Source organism: Rhinolophus hipposideros (assembly GCF_964194185.1).
Source record: "Rhinolophus hipposideros genome assembly, chromosome: 6".
NCBI lineage: Eukaryota > Metazoa > Chordata > Mammalia > Chiroptera > Rhinolophidae > Rhinolophus > Rhinolophus hipposideros.
Genome location: NC_138052.1, coordinates 24,608,095 through 24,628,049, shown reverse-complemented (window position 1 = coordinate 24,628,049; position 19,955 = coordinate 24,608,095). Strand labels below are relative to the sequence as shown.

The following is a 19,955-nucleotide window of genomic DNA, read 5'->3' as shown; positions in this document are numbered from 1 at the left end:
GGAGTACCATTTTGGAATATTCTATTGTTTCTTTAATATTAGCATATTTTTGATATATAGATGTAGCACAAATACACCACTGGTTATTGATTAAATTTGAATAATAGCCATAATTTATTTTTTTTATATATAGAGAGATGTAGATATCTATCTATCTATCTATCTATCTATCTATCTATCTATCTATCTATCTATCTACACATATATAGTGTTTGAGACCTTTAAACACTATAGACTTTAAACACTTTAAAGCACTGTTCAAATATAATTGCATATAACTGCATATATATTTGCACATATATAATTATATATAAATATTTGTACATGTATATTTATATTACACATGTTCACATAGCTGCATTTTCAATCTAACTTTTGCTGTTTCATCAAATAATTCAGAGTAAACACTTGCATGTGCTATATTTAAAATAAACAGCTTTTTATAATGATTTATATGCACTTTATTTGTTCTATAATCCAAATTTATGGAAAAGAAATGCAATTACTTTTCTATTTATTGGACAGCTACACTGTGCCAGGCCTTATATAATATAAAGCCTTAATAATAAAACAGTGAGTGAGGTATAGCCCTCTCCTGAAATAATATAATAGTTCAGTAAGAGAGATAGAAAAGGAAACAGGCAATTTTAGTGTGATTAAAGATAGAGGCAATTCAGAGAGGCAAAACCAAGCTGCTAGAGGGAGGCAGAATAAAGAAAGGCTATCTTACTCAAATTTGAGGAATCTGTGAAATACTTCCCAGAGAAAGTGTTCTCCAAGTTGAGATGAGCATAATTAATTTTGAAAAGGGGATATTGCTACATCTAATTAAATTGAAAAATTGACTTTCACTATGAAGACCAGGAATATATTTATTAATATCTGCAAGCAACAATATTATTTTAATGAACATTTAATATCTCATTATTAAATCAATTGATAAACATGCCTTTTCTGAACAAACACAAGTGCCAAAAGCACTAATGTAAGGGCAAGTATAATACAGAAAGTACAGGCATGACCCCTAACTTCAATGCATTTATAGTCTAGCCATGGAACAAGTCTATTACACATGAAATAAGAGTGAACAACACAAAAGAGTGGTAGGGTGAAGGAATTACAATTGTTACAGAAAATCCAAGCTCCTTCAGAATAAAAGCCATGTGCTAGTCATGTTACTACGCTAGCTTGAGGGGATATATTTGGGAGTAGATGATAAATAAGGTGAATCAGGAACCATGGAGAGGTCTGTAGACTTGATGCTGTAGCAAACATAAAGCCGTTGAATGTTTTGACAAGGAGAATGACCTAATGAAAGTGCTGTTTAAAAAAGGTTGGTGTGGGATTGCTGCCCCATCAGTGGCAGGGCACTGATCTTGTACAGCGCAGAGTACAGAAGAGTGGTATGGGGTTGAGATCAGAAGTATCTGAAGGCCTGGGCAAGAGCATACATATGCCCATGGAGAAAAATGTGGGCACCACATCCCTCATGGGGAAACCGCTTCAGAAAATGGTGACTTCTGTGAAGGGTCATAGAGAAAATAAATGATCCTAAGAAAATGTATTCTAAGCCTAGATAAATGTTCGCTACTAATAAAGATGGGCTCAGTAGAAAGGGGTATCAGCATCGGAAGAAGGTGATGATTGGCTCAATTTGGGAAACTTCACTTATGAGGTGACACCAAGATATACTAGAACAAATGACTAATTAGTACTTCAAGATATAGGATGAGATAATAAAGAGAGCATACACAAATATAGACCTGTGTATTATAAGCTTGGAAGTCAAAACCAAAGCCATTAACTGTTTCATTTGTTCACTCATTTCATACATATTTACTGAGTTCTTACCATGTTCTAGCAATCATTATAATCATGAGAATAGTTATGAACATAGGCGTGAGTAACCGTCTCACAGAACATTCTAACGAAATGAAAAACAAAAATAAATTTTATAGTATGCTACATGGTGGCCAGTTCTATGGATAAAAATCATTTAGAGTAAAAGAAAAAGAGTGTGGATGGAAATGGTGGGGTTTTTGTCTGTTGATTTTTAAGGAAGATTAGGAAAGACCTATCTTAAAAGGTGATAAGGATAAAAATCAAATGAAAGAATGAGCCTTACAAATTTCTGGGCACCAAAAGAATTATTTCGTAGCAGGTAGAGGAAAAAAACAGGTTTTGTGGCCTGTAGGAGAAATAAAGTGGTGAGCATGGCTGGAGCAGAATGAGCCAAAAGAAGAAAGGAAATGATGAGGCCAGAGAGTTAGCTGAGGACCAGTAGGATCTTAGGAACCACTGAATGTTTTTTCAACTTTTACCCTAAGAAAGATGGGAAGCCAGAGAGGAATTTGATCCGAGTGACATGACTTAATTTATATTTTAAGAAGCTCATTTTGGCTATTGCACTGAAAATAAAAAGTAGAAAGGAAGGGCGAAAGTGGGCACAACACTTAGGAGGCTATTTCAATAAACTGAGTATGAGATGACACAGCACAAAGGTGGTGAGAAGTGAACTGATTCTGGATGTATTTTAAAGATAGGGCTAACAGGGTTCTTTGATGTTTAAGTTTAACTTAGGAGAGAAACAAAATCAAAGACGTCTTTAAGAGTTTTGACTGAAGAATGGAGTTAGCATCTTGTGAAATGAAGACTGGGTTTGGGAGAAAATCAGGATTAGGTTAGGATATGTTAAATTTAAGATGTATGTTAGACATAGAAGTGGAAATGCCACAATATACGGTAATAGAGTTTAGGGCAGTGGTCCTTCCTGGAGAAGCAGTTAATATACATGGCATATAAAGCTATAGCACCGAATTAAATGCCCTAAGGAATAAATATGGAGAAAAAGAAGAAAAGTTAAGAACTGAACTATAAGATGAAGAGGAACCAGCAAAGGAAATGGAAAAGAAAAAATAGATGGCCATTTAATTAATTGGAGATCCACGAGGAAGTGGTTTACTGGTAGCTATGTGAGAATATATATATTGATATTGAGAATTATCAATTTGAGAGTTATCAATTTGATTACATTCTTAGGTAAAGAGAGAAAGGAGAAAACTTGAGACTTTACCAACGGATTTAGAAATATGGAAGCTATTGATGACCTTAATAGGAGGTGAGTGGTTAGGACAAAAGCCTAAATGGAGTTGGTTTAACGGATAAAAGGAGGAGAGAATTTAACCAGTAAAAGTAGACCATCTTGATATCTCTAATACTTCATTCATTCATGTTATTTACAGTGTTTCAGGCACTCTACTAGTCATTAGGATACAACAATATACAAAGGTGAAAACAAAAAGAAAATCCCTGCTCTCATGGACTTAGAATCTAATGGAAAAGAATTAATATTTCCTTAAAAAACAAACAAACAAACAAACCAACAAACAAACACTCAAAATTTGCAGTAGGCCCCTCAAATCACTGCTTCCTGTTATTCACAGTCATGCGTAATCACTTCTCCATAAGTGTAGACTGGATTTACTGATTTGCTTCTCACCAAGAGAATGTCTCAAAGTTGATGGGATATCAATTTAGTGGACTAGCTTACAAGAGATTTCAACTTCCATCTGGTTAGCAGACTCCTTGCTTGTTCAAACCTGTGTGCTTTGGAGAAACAAGCTGTCATGCTGGAGAAATCCATTTGGCCGGGAGCTGACAACAGCCTCTGACCAATAGCCCTGGAGGAACTGAACACCACCCCCAACCATGTGAATGCAGATACTTCCCTGTCAAGCCTTCAGATTGACCTTGATTCTGGCTCAAACTGCATACTCTTAAGAGACTCTGAGCTGGGAGACTCTGCTAAGCGATGCCTGGATTCCTGACTCACAAAAACATGAGATAATCATGTGCGCTGTTTTAAGCTATTGAATTTTGGGGTAACTCATTTTGTAGAAGTAGATAAATAACACAATATTGAAGGAAAAGAATCACTTACCAGTTGTTCTAAAGGAGGAATGACATCTTTCAAGACATGCTGTGAATGATTCCTTCTGTGTCTGGATATCTGTAAAAATATTGACATTAGATACTACTATTTTATTTTCCTTTAAAAAAGCTATAAGTGATTTAAAAGAGTATATTTTAGTAAGTGTGCACATGAAAATAACTATATAAAGATTCATTCAAGAAGGTAAATAAAGTAGATATAAAATGGGAAGTAAATGTTTTGGACGTGGACTAATTTGAATAAAATGTATACTCAAATATGGCTGGCTGCAACGATATCTCATATTTCATGTGTTCTTCCTGCCATGTAACCTTGATACCTCTCCTACAAGTGGTGGGGTCTACGTTCTTCATTTTGAAATTGGGCAGACTTTTATGCCTGCTTCAACCAAAAAGTACAGCAGAAGTCATACTATATGATTTTAAATATTAGAGCATAAAAATTTGATGTTCTCTTGGAACCCTCACATTTGGAAACTAGTCACCATGTTGTGAAGAAGCCCAAATCATCCCACACTAAGAGGCCACAGGGAGAGGCCTCTAGGTTTCCTGGCTAACAGAGTAGCTGAGTTTCCAGAAGACAGATAATATCAACCACCAATCATGTGAGTATAAAGATCTTCTGATAATTTCTTCTCCCAGCCATTGAGCCATCCCCATGCTTCAAGCCTTCCCAGCAGAGACCTCAAACACTGTGTAATAGAGGCAAGCTCTTCCTGCTCTACCTTATCTGAATTTTTGACCAGATTATATAAGCATAAAAAAAAAAATCATTGTTTTACACCTCTGTATTTTAGGGTGATTTGAAAACTGTAATAATAACTGGAACAAAATATTTAATATTGAAACACTGTGTTTTCAATATGGTGTGAGCTCAGCTTTTTCAGAATCAATGTTCTACTAATTTTCATGTCTTCTGCTACTACCCAGATGTGTTTAAATACATAGTAGTCACACAATTAAGTGCTTTTGAAACTTTCTAAAAAAATATCTTATTGTTCATTCTCCTAAAGAAGCATCCTCGACAGATTCTACAGTAACATATAAAGAGAAAGAGAAGGAATCTATAATTAAATATTGAACTGTTTCATAACTGAAACAGAAGCTCTCATTAATAGTACTATTCACTAAATAGGAATTTTCCAGTATTTTTCAAGAAGGAGAGTGGGGAGGGGACAAGCTGGGTGAGAGATAGATAGATAGAGAGAGAGAGAGAGAGAGAGAGAGAGAGAGAGAGAGAGAGAGAGAGAGAGAGAATCTTTATTTATTAAAAATAAATAAATAAAGCAAGCCTGAGGACAATGTCTAGAAAAAAACTTTGGATGTCTTTCGCTCTGGTAACTGGCACATGTAACTGACTGAAGGGATTAGATCAATGCCTACTAAGATTCTGAGGGAGTTGTATTAACAAAGATACCAGAAGCCAGGCCTGAAAATAAACATGATTCTATACAACCCTTGAATCCTATATTTGCTCTACAAAAACTGGAGTAGGAAGGCAGTCCAATCTTCAAGGAAGCCATCTCATCAATGCCCACTTCAGTGGTGGCCCAGGGAGGAAAATGGAGAAGGAAAAGCCTCTAGAAAGCAGAGCCAGAATCTCTGGAGAACAATGGACACAGAGAATTCTCTGAGAACAGAGAGCCAGGAGAAACAGGAACTGTCCCTACTGCTAGGTCAGGGGTCGCACAGGGCCTTCCCAACAGGATTTAGTCATCATTTTGGTCCAGTGATTATTGGCCATTTATCATTCTTTCCTTTACAAATGAGAGGGTTTTTGTTTTTTTCCCATTATCAAATTTTTGCTCCAACATTGTCTATTACATGTGATGAGGAAATCAGGACAGATAGCTCATTTTTCAAGTTCTTTAACCCTCTGGAGAGAAATTGGGTCTGATGGAGAAAGCTACTTATCACCAGAGATTCTAGAATTGGAAGTTGATGCAGTCACTGGTTGGGGATTTTGGTTGTCTCCTTTGAGGAGGCAGGTAGATGTATTTCGAAGTGTTGTAAGACAGATGCGAAGTGATATATGAGAGGAAAGAATGGCAGACTCTATAATTGCTTACCAAATTGTGTCCTCTCTTTCCTGAGCACATATCTAGACTACATTTCTCAGCTTGCCTTGCAATTGTGAGTGGTCATGATTAATTCAGATCAATGGAAAATTATTCATTAGTGAGTGCCTCCTTGCCAACTTCCTTTTCTCTTTCTCATCTACTAGCTGGGAGAAAACATTGAAAGAAGCCCTTTGAAAGATGAAGATGCAAGAATGAAAGAATTTGGGGCCTTGAATCACAAAGTCAAGAAAAGCCAAACACAGGCCAGGAAAGCTCATTTTTTTTTTTTTTTTAGTAAACTTTTTATTTTGGAATAAATTTATACTTAGTGAAAAGTTGCAGAAAGTACACAAAGTTCCTATAGGAAACTTCATTTTCTTGGAGACATCATGTATTTTAGAGAATTTTACAGCTGCCAGCATTACCCTAAATAAAATACCATAGTTGATGCTCAATTAACACTGAGATGATAGGTGTTTTGTATAAGGAAAGTGAGAGCAGAATAGTTAATGAGAGTGATCCTAGAAATGAAAACTCACACCTATTATTCATTGATATTTTAGCTTCTCAGCAGGGATATATATATATATATATATATATATATATATATATATATGTATATATATATACACATATATATATACATACATATATATACACACATATATATTACATATATATGTATTATTATATATATGTATTATTATACATATATGTATAATACATATATACATATATATGTATTATTATTTAAACCTCTTAAAGAACTAGGAATTTGTCTTATATTGCAATACACTTAGGACTTACTACTCTTAACTACTACTTATCGTAGGAAAACATATAATCTTCAGTGAAAATTTAATATATATGTCTTATATTCAACTTACAAGGGTAAAATAATTCTGTGATAGGGGGAGTTTTCATGTTCCATTTTCATGGAACCTTGCTGGATTTCTCATCTTGGGGTAAAAGTCATTCTCCTGGCATGTAAAGTACCTAAGGCTTTAAATGTTAGAGAAAGTACTAGCAAGAAAATGTCTCCACAATATTGATGAATGGGCAACTGGGTGTTCACCTGTGTCAGTGTTGACATTCTTTTATGGCCAAGACCATGCTGTCTTTTGTCCTACCACTACTAGATTTTGATGGGCCTAGTGATCCACTATCCTCTAAATATTTCCTTCCAGTCACCTATAGAAAGCTTTCCTATAAGACAGTGTTGCAAAATGTGTTGTGTACATATTGCCAGGGGCACAAGAGACAATTTTAGCTGATGAATGTTTAATTTTAATTATCAATTACATAATCTTACGGTTTAGTAGAAAGAACTATTACAACAGAGCCATTTGTTAGTGATAAGAATATATTTTCCAGTAATATAAAGTTATTTAAGTATATGAAATACGGAAAAAAAAAACCACAAATATAATAAGTGAATGACTGAAGTTTAAGCAATAAATTTTAATGAGAAGAAATTGGAACAGAAATGACCAGTTACTGAGTGCATACATTTCACCCTTGAAGAAAACCATTAGTTCCACAGTATAAACAAGAATTCAAATGGAGGAATGATACAACGATAATACTCTCTGCTAACATTTATTGAGTGCCTATTATTTGACAGGCACTGTTCTAAGTGTTTTGCATATTTGAATACATTTAATTCTCACCCAAACCTTAAGAGGTCAGTTATATTAACCCCTATTATACAAGCACTAAATGTTTGAGGAACTACAAAGTTGAAATAAGTGGATATTTCTGAGGTAAAAATTTGAAGAGAGTCAAACTTATAAATTTGTACACGTTTATGCAGGAAGCTAGAAATCAGGTTTCAAATCTGTTATAAATCATCTTAATATTCCTTCAGGGGAAGTAATATTGCTGATCATTCCTAATTCAATAAGCTAGCCATCTATCATGTTCAACCAAGTTATGAAGATGTAGGGGAAAAAGAACTTTTGTCACCTGTCTTTTGCTTTACTGCTCTTCTCATTTAAGCATTAGGCACAGAAATATGTTATCATCCCAAATCGGATTATGTTGACTGAGACTTATGATTTAGGAAATTCTGGATCGAAAATTGTTCGGTTGTCTTGCATGGATATCAGGAAAAGTTATGATGTTTCAAGAGAGTTGTCTTTATGTGATATACTTAATTGAAATAATAATTATAAAGAAAACTTGAGGTCAATCAGAATCTTGTAAGGTATAATAAGTTTGAAGGGAAAAAAAACGGTCTCCTGAGCTATAGTATAAATAACAGAAAATCTTATAGTACTTACATAATTATTTATCAATAGCTTATTATCAGTATCTGATAATTTTGCAAATCATTATGGGACACCCTCTTGAGAAAATCCCCCCGTAAGACATTAGATGCCCTTATGAAACATTCATTTTAGTCAGTAAACATTTCATATTTAGTACACTCATATGCCAGTAATTTCTAATAGTAGATGTTCAAGATACAATTTTAATTGATATTATAAAATATCTCCAATAATAATTATTGCAAAGAGAGTACTTCATTTTGGACAGTCCTAATTTTTTTTTCTCCAGAGTTTTATAACTTTTAAAAGTATCTGATATCAAAAACCATATTTTGTTCTGTAAATAGCTTCTGAATATGGGCAAAATTGAGCTCCACTGTTTGATCTTAGATCCTTTTCACTTTTGCAGGAATCATTAATTAATCATTCAATTTGGAAGACTTGAATAGCAGTAATAAATTAGCAGCAGTTTCATATAACTTGATTTTAATATATTATTTTCTCTGTGAACTGCAGAAGCATTTATTTTAAGGAAGCCTGAAAATACGGTTTTTATGTGTCTGTTTTTTTTGTTTGTTTGTTTGTTTGCTAATGTCCTGAAATAATATATAGATCCTCCATGTAAACATAAGTAAACATGTATGTGTATCTACCGCATATTTAAGTGTTCACAGCCTGATTTTTTTGGCTAATTCTTATACTCTTAAACTATGAAATGTTAGTTTCAATATCTTTTTGCAATTCCTATTTGAGATTTTCATGAATTGCTACTTCTCAATAGTTGACTTCTAGTAGTTTAGCAAAAAGGCTGTAACAATTCTGAGTTTCTCTTCTTTCCCTGTGATATGTTTGTCTTAAACCATTTTTCTGTCACAGTATTCTGCATCTGAAGGTAGCTGAGCTTTCATGATAAATACTCTAGTTGATGGTAACCCTTCCCTGGAGGAGAAAGAAAAAGGCAGACCTCATCTTTTTTTCAATGATGCCATCTTCCTATTGATTTATTATGTCTAGTAAATAGAAATGATTTAGCTATCACTGAAAAAAAAAGTGAAATACAAATGTCTTCTGACTTGGACTTTTTGAACCCAGTATCAGATTAATATTTCACTGCAAAACTTTTAGATCAAATCTATGAGTTTTTCTTTATCACCACCCACCACTCTCCTCCTTCCACTCCTTCTCTGCCCTTCCCCAGGTACTTTAGCTTTCTAATTGTGCAAAACAAAGTGGAACAATGGAGTATTTAGGGTGTGTAATGCATATTTTCCTTTAAACTCCTTTTTGTTCTTATTATAATATGTATCATAATTAAGTTTTTCAGATATCTTTTCTTCTAAAAAACGAATTAAAAAGTCACTTTTACAAAGTGTCTGTGTTTTCTTCATTCATCTTTCATTTTTATCTAGCAAAAGAATATGAAATTAATGAGTGGTACTAGTACTTGATATATTACAAACTGTAAAAATAACAGAATTTGGGCATATTATTTTCCTTGTGTAGGAAGGTCTGCTATGAAAGTTATAAATAAACATGAAACATTCCTCATAGCTCTGATTTTAAATAGATTACCATTTTTGATAAAAGTTTATATCTTGTGGCTTAGTATTGAAATAAAAATCACTTGAATAAAAGCACTCGTTTGTTCCAACACTTTCACATACACGTACATTTCCTGAGGCATACCTCCTGTTAGCAACCTCCTTGGGTACTTAGATTTATAAAAACAGAAATAAACCTGTAGTTTAGTTTTTATCTTCACAGCTCCTCAAAGTTTTTTTTTCTTGGTGTATCCATATTCTTATGTTCAAATCTTTATTTGTTTTGCCAAACTATTTTTCTTAAAGCTATTATAATCAGAAATTAAGAAAAATGAATGAAGAATGAAGCTTCTTTTTTTACTTTTGGAATGTGGATACATGGCCAATATTTTTTGTACTCACAGAACTTTAGTTGTTTAGAAATAATAAATATCCACCAACTGATGGCAATATTTTTTATATCATTTGTATCTGGTAGGTAACTGCTAAAAAAAAAAAAAAAAGGAAAGTTAAGATATGAGGACATTACCTTATCATGTCTTTAATCTCTAATTTTACCTATTTGTGAACACATGTAAAATTCATCCATGTCTCATAATTTTTCTAGCATAAATGAAATTTCTTTCATGGTTTTAAATGGAGGTAATGATGTAAATCAAAAAAAAAAAAAAAAAAAAAAACAAATTCTTCTGTTTTGCTCTTTATTAATATACCACAAGTATATTGTTTAAAATTTATGTTCTCCTCCTTCCTCTGCTCACAATATCATTCAATTACCATAGTGGACAGCCATAATCAGTTGTTCCTCTTTTTTATTTTTGGCTTTTCCCCAAGCCTCTTTTGATTGTACATTGTCAGTCAGAAATCTGACACTTAGTCTTATATCTTTAATTCCCTGCAGGAAATGAAAGGAAAAGATTCAAAAACCTTCTGGAGGACATATTAAAGTTAATTAGCATTTTGTTTGTTTGCTTGTTGAGTATTTCTCGATCAGCATCTGGGTCACCAGCAGTGCTCTCCAGCCTTTTAATCTGGGTAAGTCTAGTTGAGTTAAATTTAGCTTTAGCCACATTTTCCTATCTCCCAAACAGCCAAGGGGAATTTGTTAGAATGATTTTAACTCCTTAATATTTTTTACCTTGCTCTATATAGTCCCAAGTATATGTGTTACTCTAAGAAGAAAATCAAATTGCCTGACACTTTCCTGTTTAGAGAAAAAATTATGAACACTGCCCACTTCCTTGCTTATTGTTAAATACTATTTCCTTTAGTTCTCTCTCCCTCTTTTTCTTTTTTTCATGTTTTCAGTAGAATGTTTCTCTGTAAGAGTTTTCTTAGACTGAGAGGTGCCATTTATATGGAACTTGGAAACATCACAACTTGAGCCTTCAAGCATGTTTTTAGGGATGGGTGAAAAAAGTGAAGGGTAAAAAGAAGTACAAAATTCCAGTTATAAAATAAATAAGTCACAGGAATATAATGTACAACATAGGGAACATAATCAATAACATAATAATTTTGTATGGTGACAGATGATTACTAGACTTATCATGGTGATCATATACCAGGAAGGTACACAAAGGTAGAATCACTATGTTATACACCTGAAATGAACATAATATTGTATGTCAACTATACTTTAATAAAAATGATAAAATTGGAAAAGAAAAAATACATGTACTTTACATGAAAGCTATCAGAACCAAAAAACATAGAGATAGCAGAGTAATACAATTTTTCACTTTTTTCCCCCATGGGAAGTGATTTATGTACTGTCTTAATTTTTAGTTTCCTTTTTATCTGTATTTCATCCATATTTAGCTATGTATTTATAAATCAATATAATGAGAAACCAAGGGCCAAAATAGCCACGTAAACATTTTATTCTACTAATAATGCTATTAGCACTAGGCGTTATATAATTTGTTAGACCCATAGCTAGAGTTACTAAAATTAGCAGTTAAAATAGCCTATTTATTTCTTTTTGTAATAGAGATATTTACTGTGTTGATATAAACAAGTGAAATAGGTTAGAGAGTTGATAAAGAAAAAATAGATGGGTATCTTGAATACTTGGGCCAAATTGTAATTTCCACCACAACTGCAAGTCATATGTCAACTTTTAAATAAAAAGATTTAAGACAACAGAAAATGATACCAAGAAAACCAACAAACACCTCAAAACAAAGCAAAATAGAAGACAAGTAAATAATTATTGAGGATCTACATCATTAAGATGGTTTACCTGTTTTTACTCAGATGATACATATCATTATCAAATCACCATTTGACTATGTGTGGGAGAAACAACCTATATTTAATTTTATGATGTTTAACTGTCTGGATATTCTCAACAAATTAGAATCAGGCTTTATTTTTAGTCTCTAATATAAAGTCTCTTTCATTGCCCAGAAGGGCTTTTGTTAAAATATCAAGTTTACTCTTTACTTTTTCAGATGTATATTCAATCACTGAAGAAATTCTCTTCTTGGGAAAGTTTTAATCAATGATACATCAAGTTTGATCCATGAAAAGTTTGCCAAAAATATTTACCCACAGTCAGATTTCTATAGTCTTTTGACTCCTTTCCTCATTATTTCTTAAGGCTAAGGTGGAAATGTATTATCTACCTCACTGAAACTGCTCTTCCCATGTTGAAAGGTGACTTCTAAAAGTGCAATGAGAGGCAACACTTTTAATAACTATGACATTCTTTTGAGAATGAAGAGACTTTGGTCAAATATTTAAAACCTGCACAGAAATGCCATTGATACCATTAGTGAATACATAATATCTATATCTTTCCAGTTTCCTTTCTTCAGTTATTCTTTGAGTTTTTCATAGACCCCAAACTCACCTTCTGCTGCCGAAAAAGCAGATTTAATTCTGAAGGTTAATCCAACTCAGCAGGATTGAAGGATGGCACTTTTCCTTGGTCGTAAGTATGTTGGCTCAGGCCAGACAGCTGTTAGGACATTCTCCTCTGGGAATCGTGCCCTCAACACCCACCGTTGACGCACATACATGGTCTACTGGCTGTCGACTTCCATGCCCATCTGCTCAGATGGCATGGTGCCCACTCGCAAGTTGGCTGGATCCTTGCCCTTAGTGTGTGGGTGCCAGGCAATGATGAGTTTAGATGGGCAGCCTGCATAATACTACAAGTGACATTTTTTTTTCTTTCTCTCTCTCTACAATATGTGTCCTCTGTGCCTTCTCTGGAAGGGAAAGTTGTGTTTTTCCAGCTTTGATTATACTTGTAGACATATGTGGCCTTGTACAGGTAGGTGTATAAATGTACTTAACCTGCTACCAACAGTGAGATGAAAGGAAATAATCCACAAAGCTCCAAATGACAAGTTCTAACACTGAAATGGGCTGGATTGTGAAAATCCGACCACCTGGAGTCTGTCAGAAGAAATTTAGCATGGGTGTAAGTACAGCAGACCTCTCATAGACAGCAATGGCACAAGAAAACAGCTTAAGCTACAACAATTTTTGTCTGTTGCAGCTCCAGAACAAATCACTTCCCTTGCATTGAAAAGGCACATACAACAGCAATCAAAATAAATCAGGCAAAAAGAACAAGCTTAATGGGAACACAATTTATATGCTCAATAGGGGCAAGGGTGAAAGCTATGATATTCAGACCTCAGAAATAACACTGACTGGAGGTCCTAATAGAAAGAAAAAGAAACAGAAATAGCATCTCTCGTTCCAATCTCCAGCAAGCCCATGGAGAGGAATAGATTGGCATAGGAGGTTGTGACTTTAATGATCCAAAGCATATGAATGCTTGTTAGCAGACAGCAGACAGACATAAGTAAGAACAACAGTAATGGCTGCATCTGCGGCCTGGCCTGTGGCATTCGTACCAATCAGGCAGCATTGAGGTGCAGTGCCGGAAGGTATGTTAAAGCCATGATTTCCTTGTGTGTTTATTTAAGGGTGATTGAATTGAGGGTGCTGTCAGTCTGCCTTGAAAAATGGTTGTTCAATGTGTAGGCATGATCTTTCTCCCTAAATATGCTCTGTTGAGTCAGTTAGTTATGTGTGACTACTTGCTCTGTCCTAGTCTTTAGGCGGTGCCAACATCCTGCCGTCCAAGTTCCAAAGGAACAGGGCCTAAAAACTTTTGGCTCCAGAATCAAATTAGGCTTCTCTGCTTCCCTCGCCAGAAATGCATAAATACCCAATGGCTAAAACCAAAGAATTTGACATTGTGGAATGAATAGAGCTGTCACATACCACTAAAGTGTGGAAATATCTACTGTTTGAAGTCAGGACTAGTTCAACATCTTCAGTATTCAGGACAGACTTCTTTGGACACCTTCATGGGTTAGTCTGGCTTTTGATTGGAAATGTTTCTGGCAAGCTACTGATTCCAGATATCAGAAACGCAAGAACATACGGTTCATAAGAAAAAATCTTCCATGTCTTCTACCAAAAAAAAAAAAAAATTTCAAAGGCAGCACATTTTCGTAAAAGACAGATCCCTATTCCTGTTTTCCTGATTGACCTTCAAGTTAGCACCACTTACTTACTTAGATGTATATTTAAATGAGAACTGGTCAAAGAAGAGGTAAGTTGGTATAGTTTAAGAACAATATTTATGTAAAACTAAATTTGGGATTATTTGAGGAATAATGGTGAATATAGACAAAGAATGGGTATAATCACCCAAAACTCCTCCATTTGATTATTATGCTGTAACTCTTAGAGATACTAGAGCAAATCATTTTCCTCATGTCTTAACACATCTTGAGATTATAACTGAGAATCACGTACAAGTAATTTATAGAAAATGACAAAAAACAGATGTCCTGTCTGTGGCCTTGAAAGTAAGGGTCATGTTTTACTTATCTTAAAATCCACAGAACTTAACATGGTGTCCAACACATTTTATGGGATTGGCCATTTCAAACTTTGTATTGCATCTCTTTACACATATGAGCTATTATTTCATTGAATTCACCAAGACCTTCAATAGTCTGTAATGTCTTTCCCTAAGCTACTTTTTAGAACCACATTGATCATTCTTTTCAAAATATGGACCAAGTTAGTAGTCTTTTTCAAATGAATTTCCATAGTATCTTATAGAATACTTTCCATCAATTCTTACTGAAATAGAGCTGAATTTTCAAAATAATTCCTTCCCCCATTAGTCCACAATTTAAATAACTGATACTAGCTGAATAATAGTTCCTTAATCTATGTAATATATATGATGTTTGGGGCTTAGATTCCTCTTCTAGAGGGGAAAACTGAGAAAATACACAGATATAGATACAAATAGGTAGAGATATGGCTATACATATATCTCTACTTTTAAATAGCATTACACAATTATGTAGATTGCTATTTTTTAAACAGTCCTATGTTCTATTATTACTTACCCTCTGGTAAAATTATTTTACCTCTTGGTGTCTCTGTATTCTCAACTATAACATATGGAATAGTATAGTACTTATTCTTAATAGGATTGCATTAGAAATAATGAAATTAATAAGTATACAGCTTTAACCACATGGTCAGTCCTCATTATTGTAATCTCCACTATACCAATCTTTCATCGGCCCTTCTAGTAAATGGTAAATATATTATAGTAAAAGGGTAATTAACACGAAGCCAATGTGCTTGTAAAAAATTCTTTCATGCTTCTAGAAACTCCTTTAAAATGACTTCTTACTTTAGAAAACTCAAACCGTTTCCTTCTAGGATACTTTGGAATATTTTATTAGAAAAACCTTTAAACACTCAAGGATATCAGATTATGTTGGGTATGAACACCAGGAAATCATCATCTTGAAGTCACAGAATTCTGCCTACCACAATTCCACCTCTGACCCTCAGTAAATCATGTCCCTCCCACAAGCAAAAAATCATCCCCTCCCATGATTTGAAAGAGTGTCATCCTAGTATAACATCAATTCAAAACAGAAAGTTTCATCATTTCAATCATTTAAATCCCATTATCTCACCAGCTCAGAGATCAAAATCTAGTCACCTAAATCCAATTGTGAAAGAAGTTGAGCTTGACTGAGATCAACTATTAAGTATCAGAGGCAGGATTCAAACACAGACAATTTGGTTCTATAGCCAGTTGTGTTTAACAAGTACTGTGAAGTAGCCATGCTATGAAGTAGTAATAATGATTTCACTCATTGCATAGATTATAAATCTACAGAAAGTGGGAAAAGATTGCAAAATTACTAAGGGTCAGAGGCTGTTGATTTATCCAAATTCATCTGATTCAAAACCTCATGCATTTTGACAACAAACTTTTTAAATACAGAACTTACTGCTTCTTATACTGGATATTCAGCAAATGCTTTTGACCTGACCATCATATTGCACAGTTTGCAGATCAAAACATGGAATGATGTTTGCCACACTTCCACTCAATTATTTTATACTGAAGTGTCTATTTTCTATTTTCATCATATATCAGATATAGTTCTTTATAATCATCTTGAACATTTTCTAAGATGAAATAATTACCGTATTTGCCGGCGTATAAGATGACTGGGCGTATAAGACGACCCCCTAACATTTCCACTCAAAATACAGAGTTTGTTATATACTCGCCGTATAAGACTACCCCCTCTTCCGCACACCTTCCACACACCAAATAACTTTCAGTTTAAAATTTGCATCATACTTCTTTCTTTTGGCTGGTGCCATGATAGGGATGATAGGGGTTTGACTGGTCGACATTTTCTATGCTGTACTGTACAATGGTGCAGTATTGTGGTTGGCTGTTGGCTGTATACAAAGCCTGATTTGATTGGTCCCTGCTCCCTGTTTGCCCGCCCTGTCACTATAGCAGTCTGGTCCACCCTTGCATCAGCATCTCCCTGGGACCTCACTAGTGCTCAAGTGCGAGCTCTTCAACATTCTAACAGGCACCATGATAGCGCAAAATTGCGAATCTTCAATGCATATGTAAAGAAATATACGGTAACCCGAATTTACCACACTCGCAAAATCGCACACAGCCGACCATACACCCAGTATGGTATCGCGATTCGCGATTTTGCGCTATCATACTGGGTGTATGCTCGGTTGTGTGCGATTTTGCGAGTGTGGTAAAATCGCATAACAGCAAAATCGCATAACAGCCGAGCATACACCCAGCAGCGCTGCTGATGCCTGAACGGTATGTGGAATGAAGTGGGCGGGCATCGGGAGGCCACTATGGCACGGGGCAAGCACTATGGGCAGTCTATCTGAAGTGTACCTGGCATATAAGATGACCCCCCCCACTTGGAGGCATATTTTTCGGGGCCAAAAAATCGTCTTATACGCCAGCAAATACGGTATAGCAATGTTTTCGAAATCAAGATGAATAGACTTAAAGTATGTGTACTTTACTATATTCACCCAAATATAGTGCTAAAGATTTTTAACTGGTGAATCCTGGAGTTGGAAAACGACTCTGTGTTCTGGATATTATACCACCTGAGGTATGGATGCCAGGATGGATTTCTAGTTGAAAGTTGAGGATTGACCATAAACTTTAATCTCCTGTATCTACTAAAGTCAGAGTAAATGGATAAAAACATATTTGTAAAGAATAAGAATGTGAGGAAAGTGGATGATAAATCTCAAAACATGTTTGGAAGATAAAAAGTATATGAAAGCATTGTAATTACTTCATACAATGAAAGTCACTACAACCTCAGTGTTTTCAGCAGTGGAAGATGAGACCATTAATGACAAAAAAGTTAATAAGTACTCTGTTCTTCACAGAACCACCAAAAGCTTATCACTTGCTAGCACCAGATATCATGAAAGACAAAGTCAAGACTGCATACAACATCCATCATTCAGAAAAGCTGGAACCCCACAGTCATTCATTATGCATTGCCAGTGCCTGCTCCCAGACCTCTATGTGAAAGACATTCAACCAGGCAGCTTCTAGAGTCCTGAATCGTGGTTGTCTGGCATTACAGAAGGAGAGAGACTTGTGGGACTATGCACTAGGGGACTGAAGTCTACCTACATACTAAGCAAGGGGAAACTCAGCCCCTTCTCAACAATTCTCCCATAAATGCCAGAGGCAAAATTGTAACCCTTCATGCAGAAGACTTGAGGAGTTTTCTCTAGGAGACTGAATGTCTTCAACGTCCTTCAGCTATTGAAACTTAGATCTCCTCAATGAAAAGCTTGCTTCAACATGTTCTTCAGAAACACTTGTCAGTCAACAAGCCCAGCACTCCAACTCTAATCACACAGCGTGTTTTAGTGCCTCCTTTTAAAATATGAATATGCAGGCATGGATTACCAGGAATAAATTAATGAATAGATGATATAACAGGAGTGCCAAAAAATGTGTACACATGACTTGTATTCATCTGTTGTTATCGGTATATATTGAGTATTACAATTTTAATACAGTTTTTTCCTTTCTTAAAATGTGTATACATTTTTAGCACCTTCTGTATAATAGTATACAACATATAATGCTTATATATTATAGGTAATAATGATATAATATATGCTATATTATATAGCTATACTATGCAATATAGTATAATGCTACATAACTACTGTATTACATTTACTATGTTATATATAAGTATATCTATTAAACATCAATATACACAGTGCAATGTTCTAAGTGCTGAATAAAATAACTTCTGCTTTAACGAAGCTAAAGTCTTTGAGGAAAGTCACAAAACAAAAGAGGAATATCAAAACAAGCAAACATAAAAAGGAACCCAAAATAAGCAGAAATAATACAAAAACAGATGAAAACTTTAAAAATATGCCATTGGTAGTATTATCGAGAAATAAGAAAATATACAAAATTCAAAAAACAGGAACAATAGAGGCATTTGAAAATTAATAATATAAATAAATACATTTGTTAAATCAACATAAGTTTTAGAGGATAAGAGTGATAAAGATGTTAGGAAATAGAAAAAGACAAAGAGATGAATCATAGAAAAGAAGAAATAAGAAAAAGATTGGAAAACAAAAGGATTTGACAGATATGTTGGCATCTTTGGGAAAATTATCTCTAGGTATGACAAAATATAAATAAATTCAACTTAGTCAATCATTAACTCCATGAAAGTTGATTATCAAAGGAATTAGGATGATATAATAATTCTTGGCTCAACTGGAAATATTTAGAAAAATCACAATAATATCAACTAGTGATTGAAACAAAAATTGTGATAGAATTATAATGAGACACTGAAGGAAGTGAAGAAGGTATGGAGCATAAGAAAGCTTATATAAAGTATCATAACAGAAAGTCAATACATTATGCCTAAAATATATAAATCAGGATAAATCAGTATAAGCATAGCGTTGGAAAATATGAAGTTAGTATAAAAACAACAACAACAAAATAAGCTTGTTGAAAGCAGTTTCTTCTAGGAAGTAAGACTGATAGGAAGACAGATGGAGAAGTCAGAGGAATGTTATATTTAATCAAAAGTGTTTAATGTCGTAACTTCATGTATAACTTTGATAGAAAATAAGAACTGATTACACATGAACTGTAACATATCATTAAAATAAATAAAATTTTCTTCAAATAGTCTTGAGAGAGAATGTAAGGGAGCAAGCAATTCTCACACCTAATGGGAGATTAGCCCAAGTAGGACTCTTGGCAATCAATCTACATCATGAAAAAGTCCCACTTGCCCATCAGATCCTTGACTACAAGTTGAATACAAAAGGAATTATAAATCTGTTCAGCAGAGAATAATTGTTACAATATTACAAAGGTAACAACTAGTGGATTCAAACCTTGCATTCACCATTAATCTGTATAATTTAGGGCAAATTATTTGACCTCTCTGTGTCTGTTTCCTCATATACAAAATAGAGAACATACTAGCTTATAGCTCATAGAGTTATGGGATGATTCAATGGATTCATACTTCTAAAGTGTTTACAAGGGCAAGTGGTATGTAATAAGTGCTCAAGAAGTGCTAACTATTGTTATTATCAAAAGAACTTGTGAATTCTGACCCCTAGTAGAAAGCCTCCTAAAGTAGCTGTGTCAACCCTTTGATCTTCCTAGAGTTTCAGATTGATGACTCACTCTCTAATGCACCAACTCAGGGCAGTGAAAAAATCAGGGTCAGTGGAGAAGGCAAAAGTAAGTGGAGACC

At 34.4% G+C, this 19,955-nt stretch overlaps 1 protein-coding gene across 3 annotated transcripts in view; it reads right to left on the bottom strand.

Moving 5' to 3' along the window:
• The window catches only part of ARHGAP15 (Rho GTPase activating protein 15), a 625,881-nt gene that overhangs the window by 540,816 nt on the left and 65,110 nt on the right, over positions 1–19,955 (bottom strand). For 2 of the 3 annotated variants that reach the window (XM_081052847.1, XM_081052846.1), the window contains exon 3: positions 3,941–4,009. In XM_081052847.1, the coding sequence (XP_080908973.1) occupies positions 3,941–4,009 (69 nt within the window). Of the gene's footprint in view, positions 1–3,940; positions 4,010–12,679; positions 12,889–19,955 lie in introns of those variants that run through there. The other variant, XM_081052848.1, reaches the window with a different exon arrangement.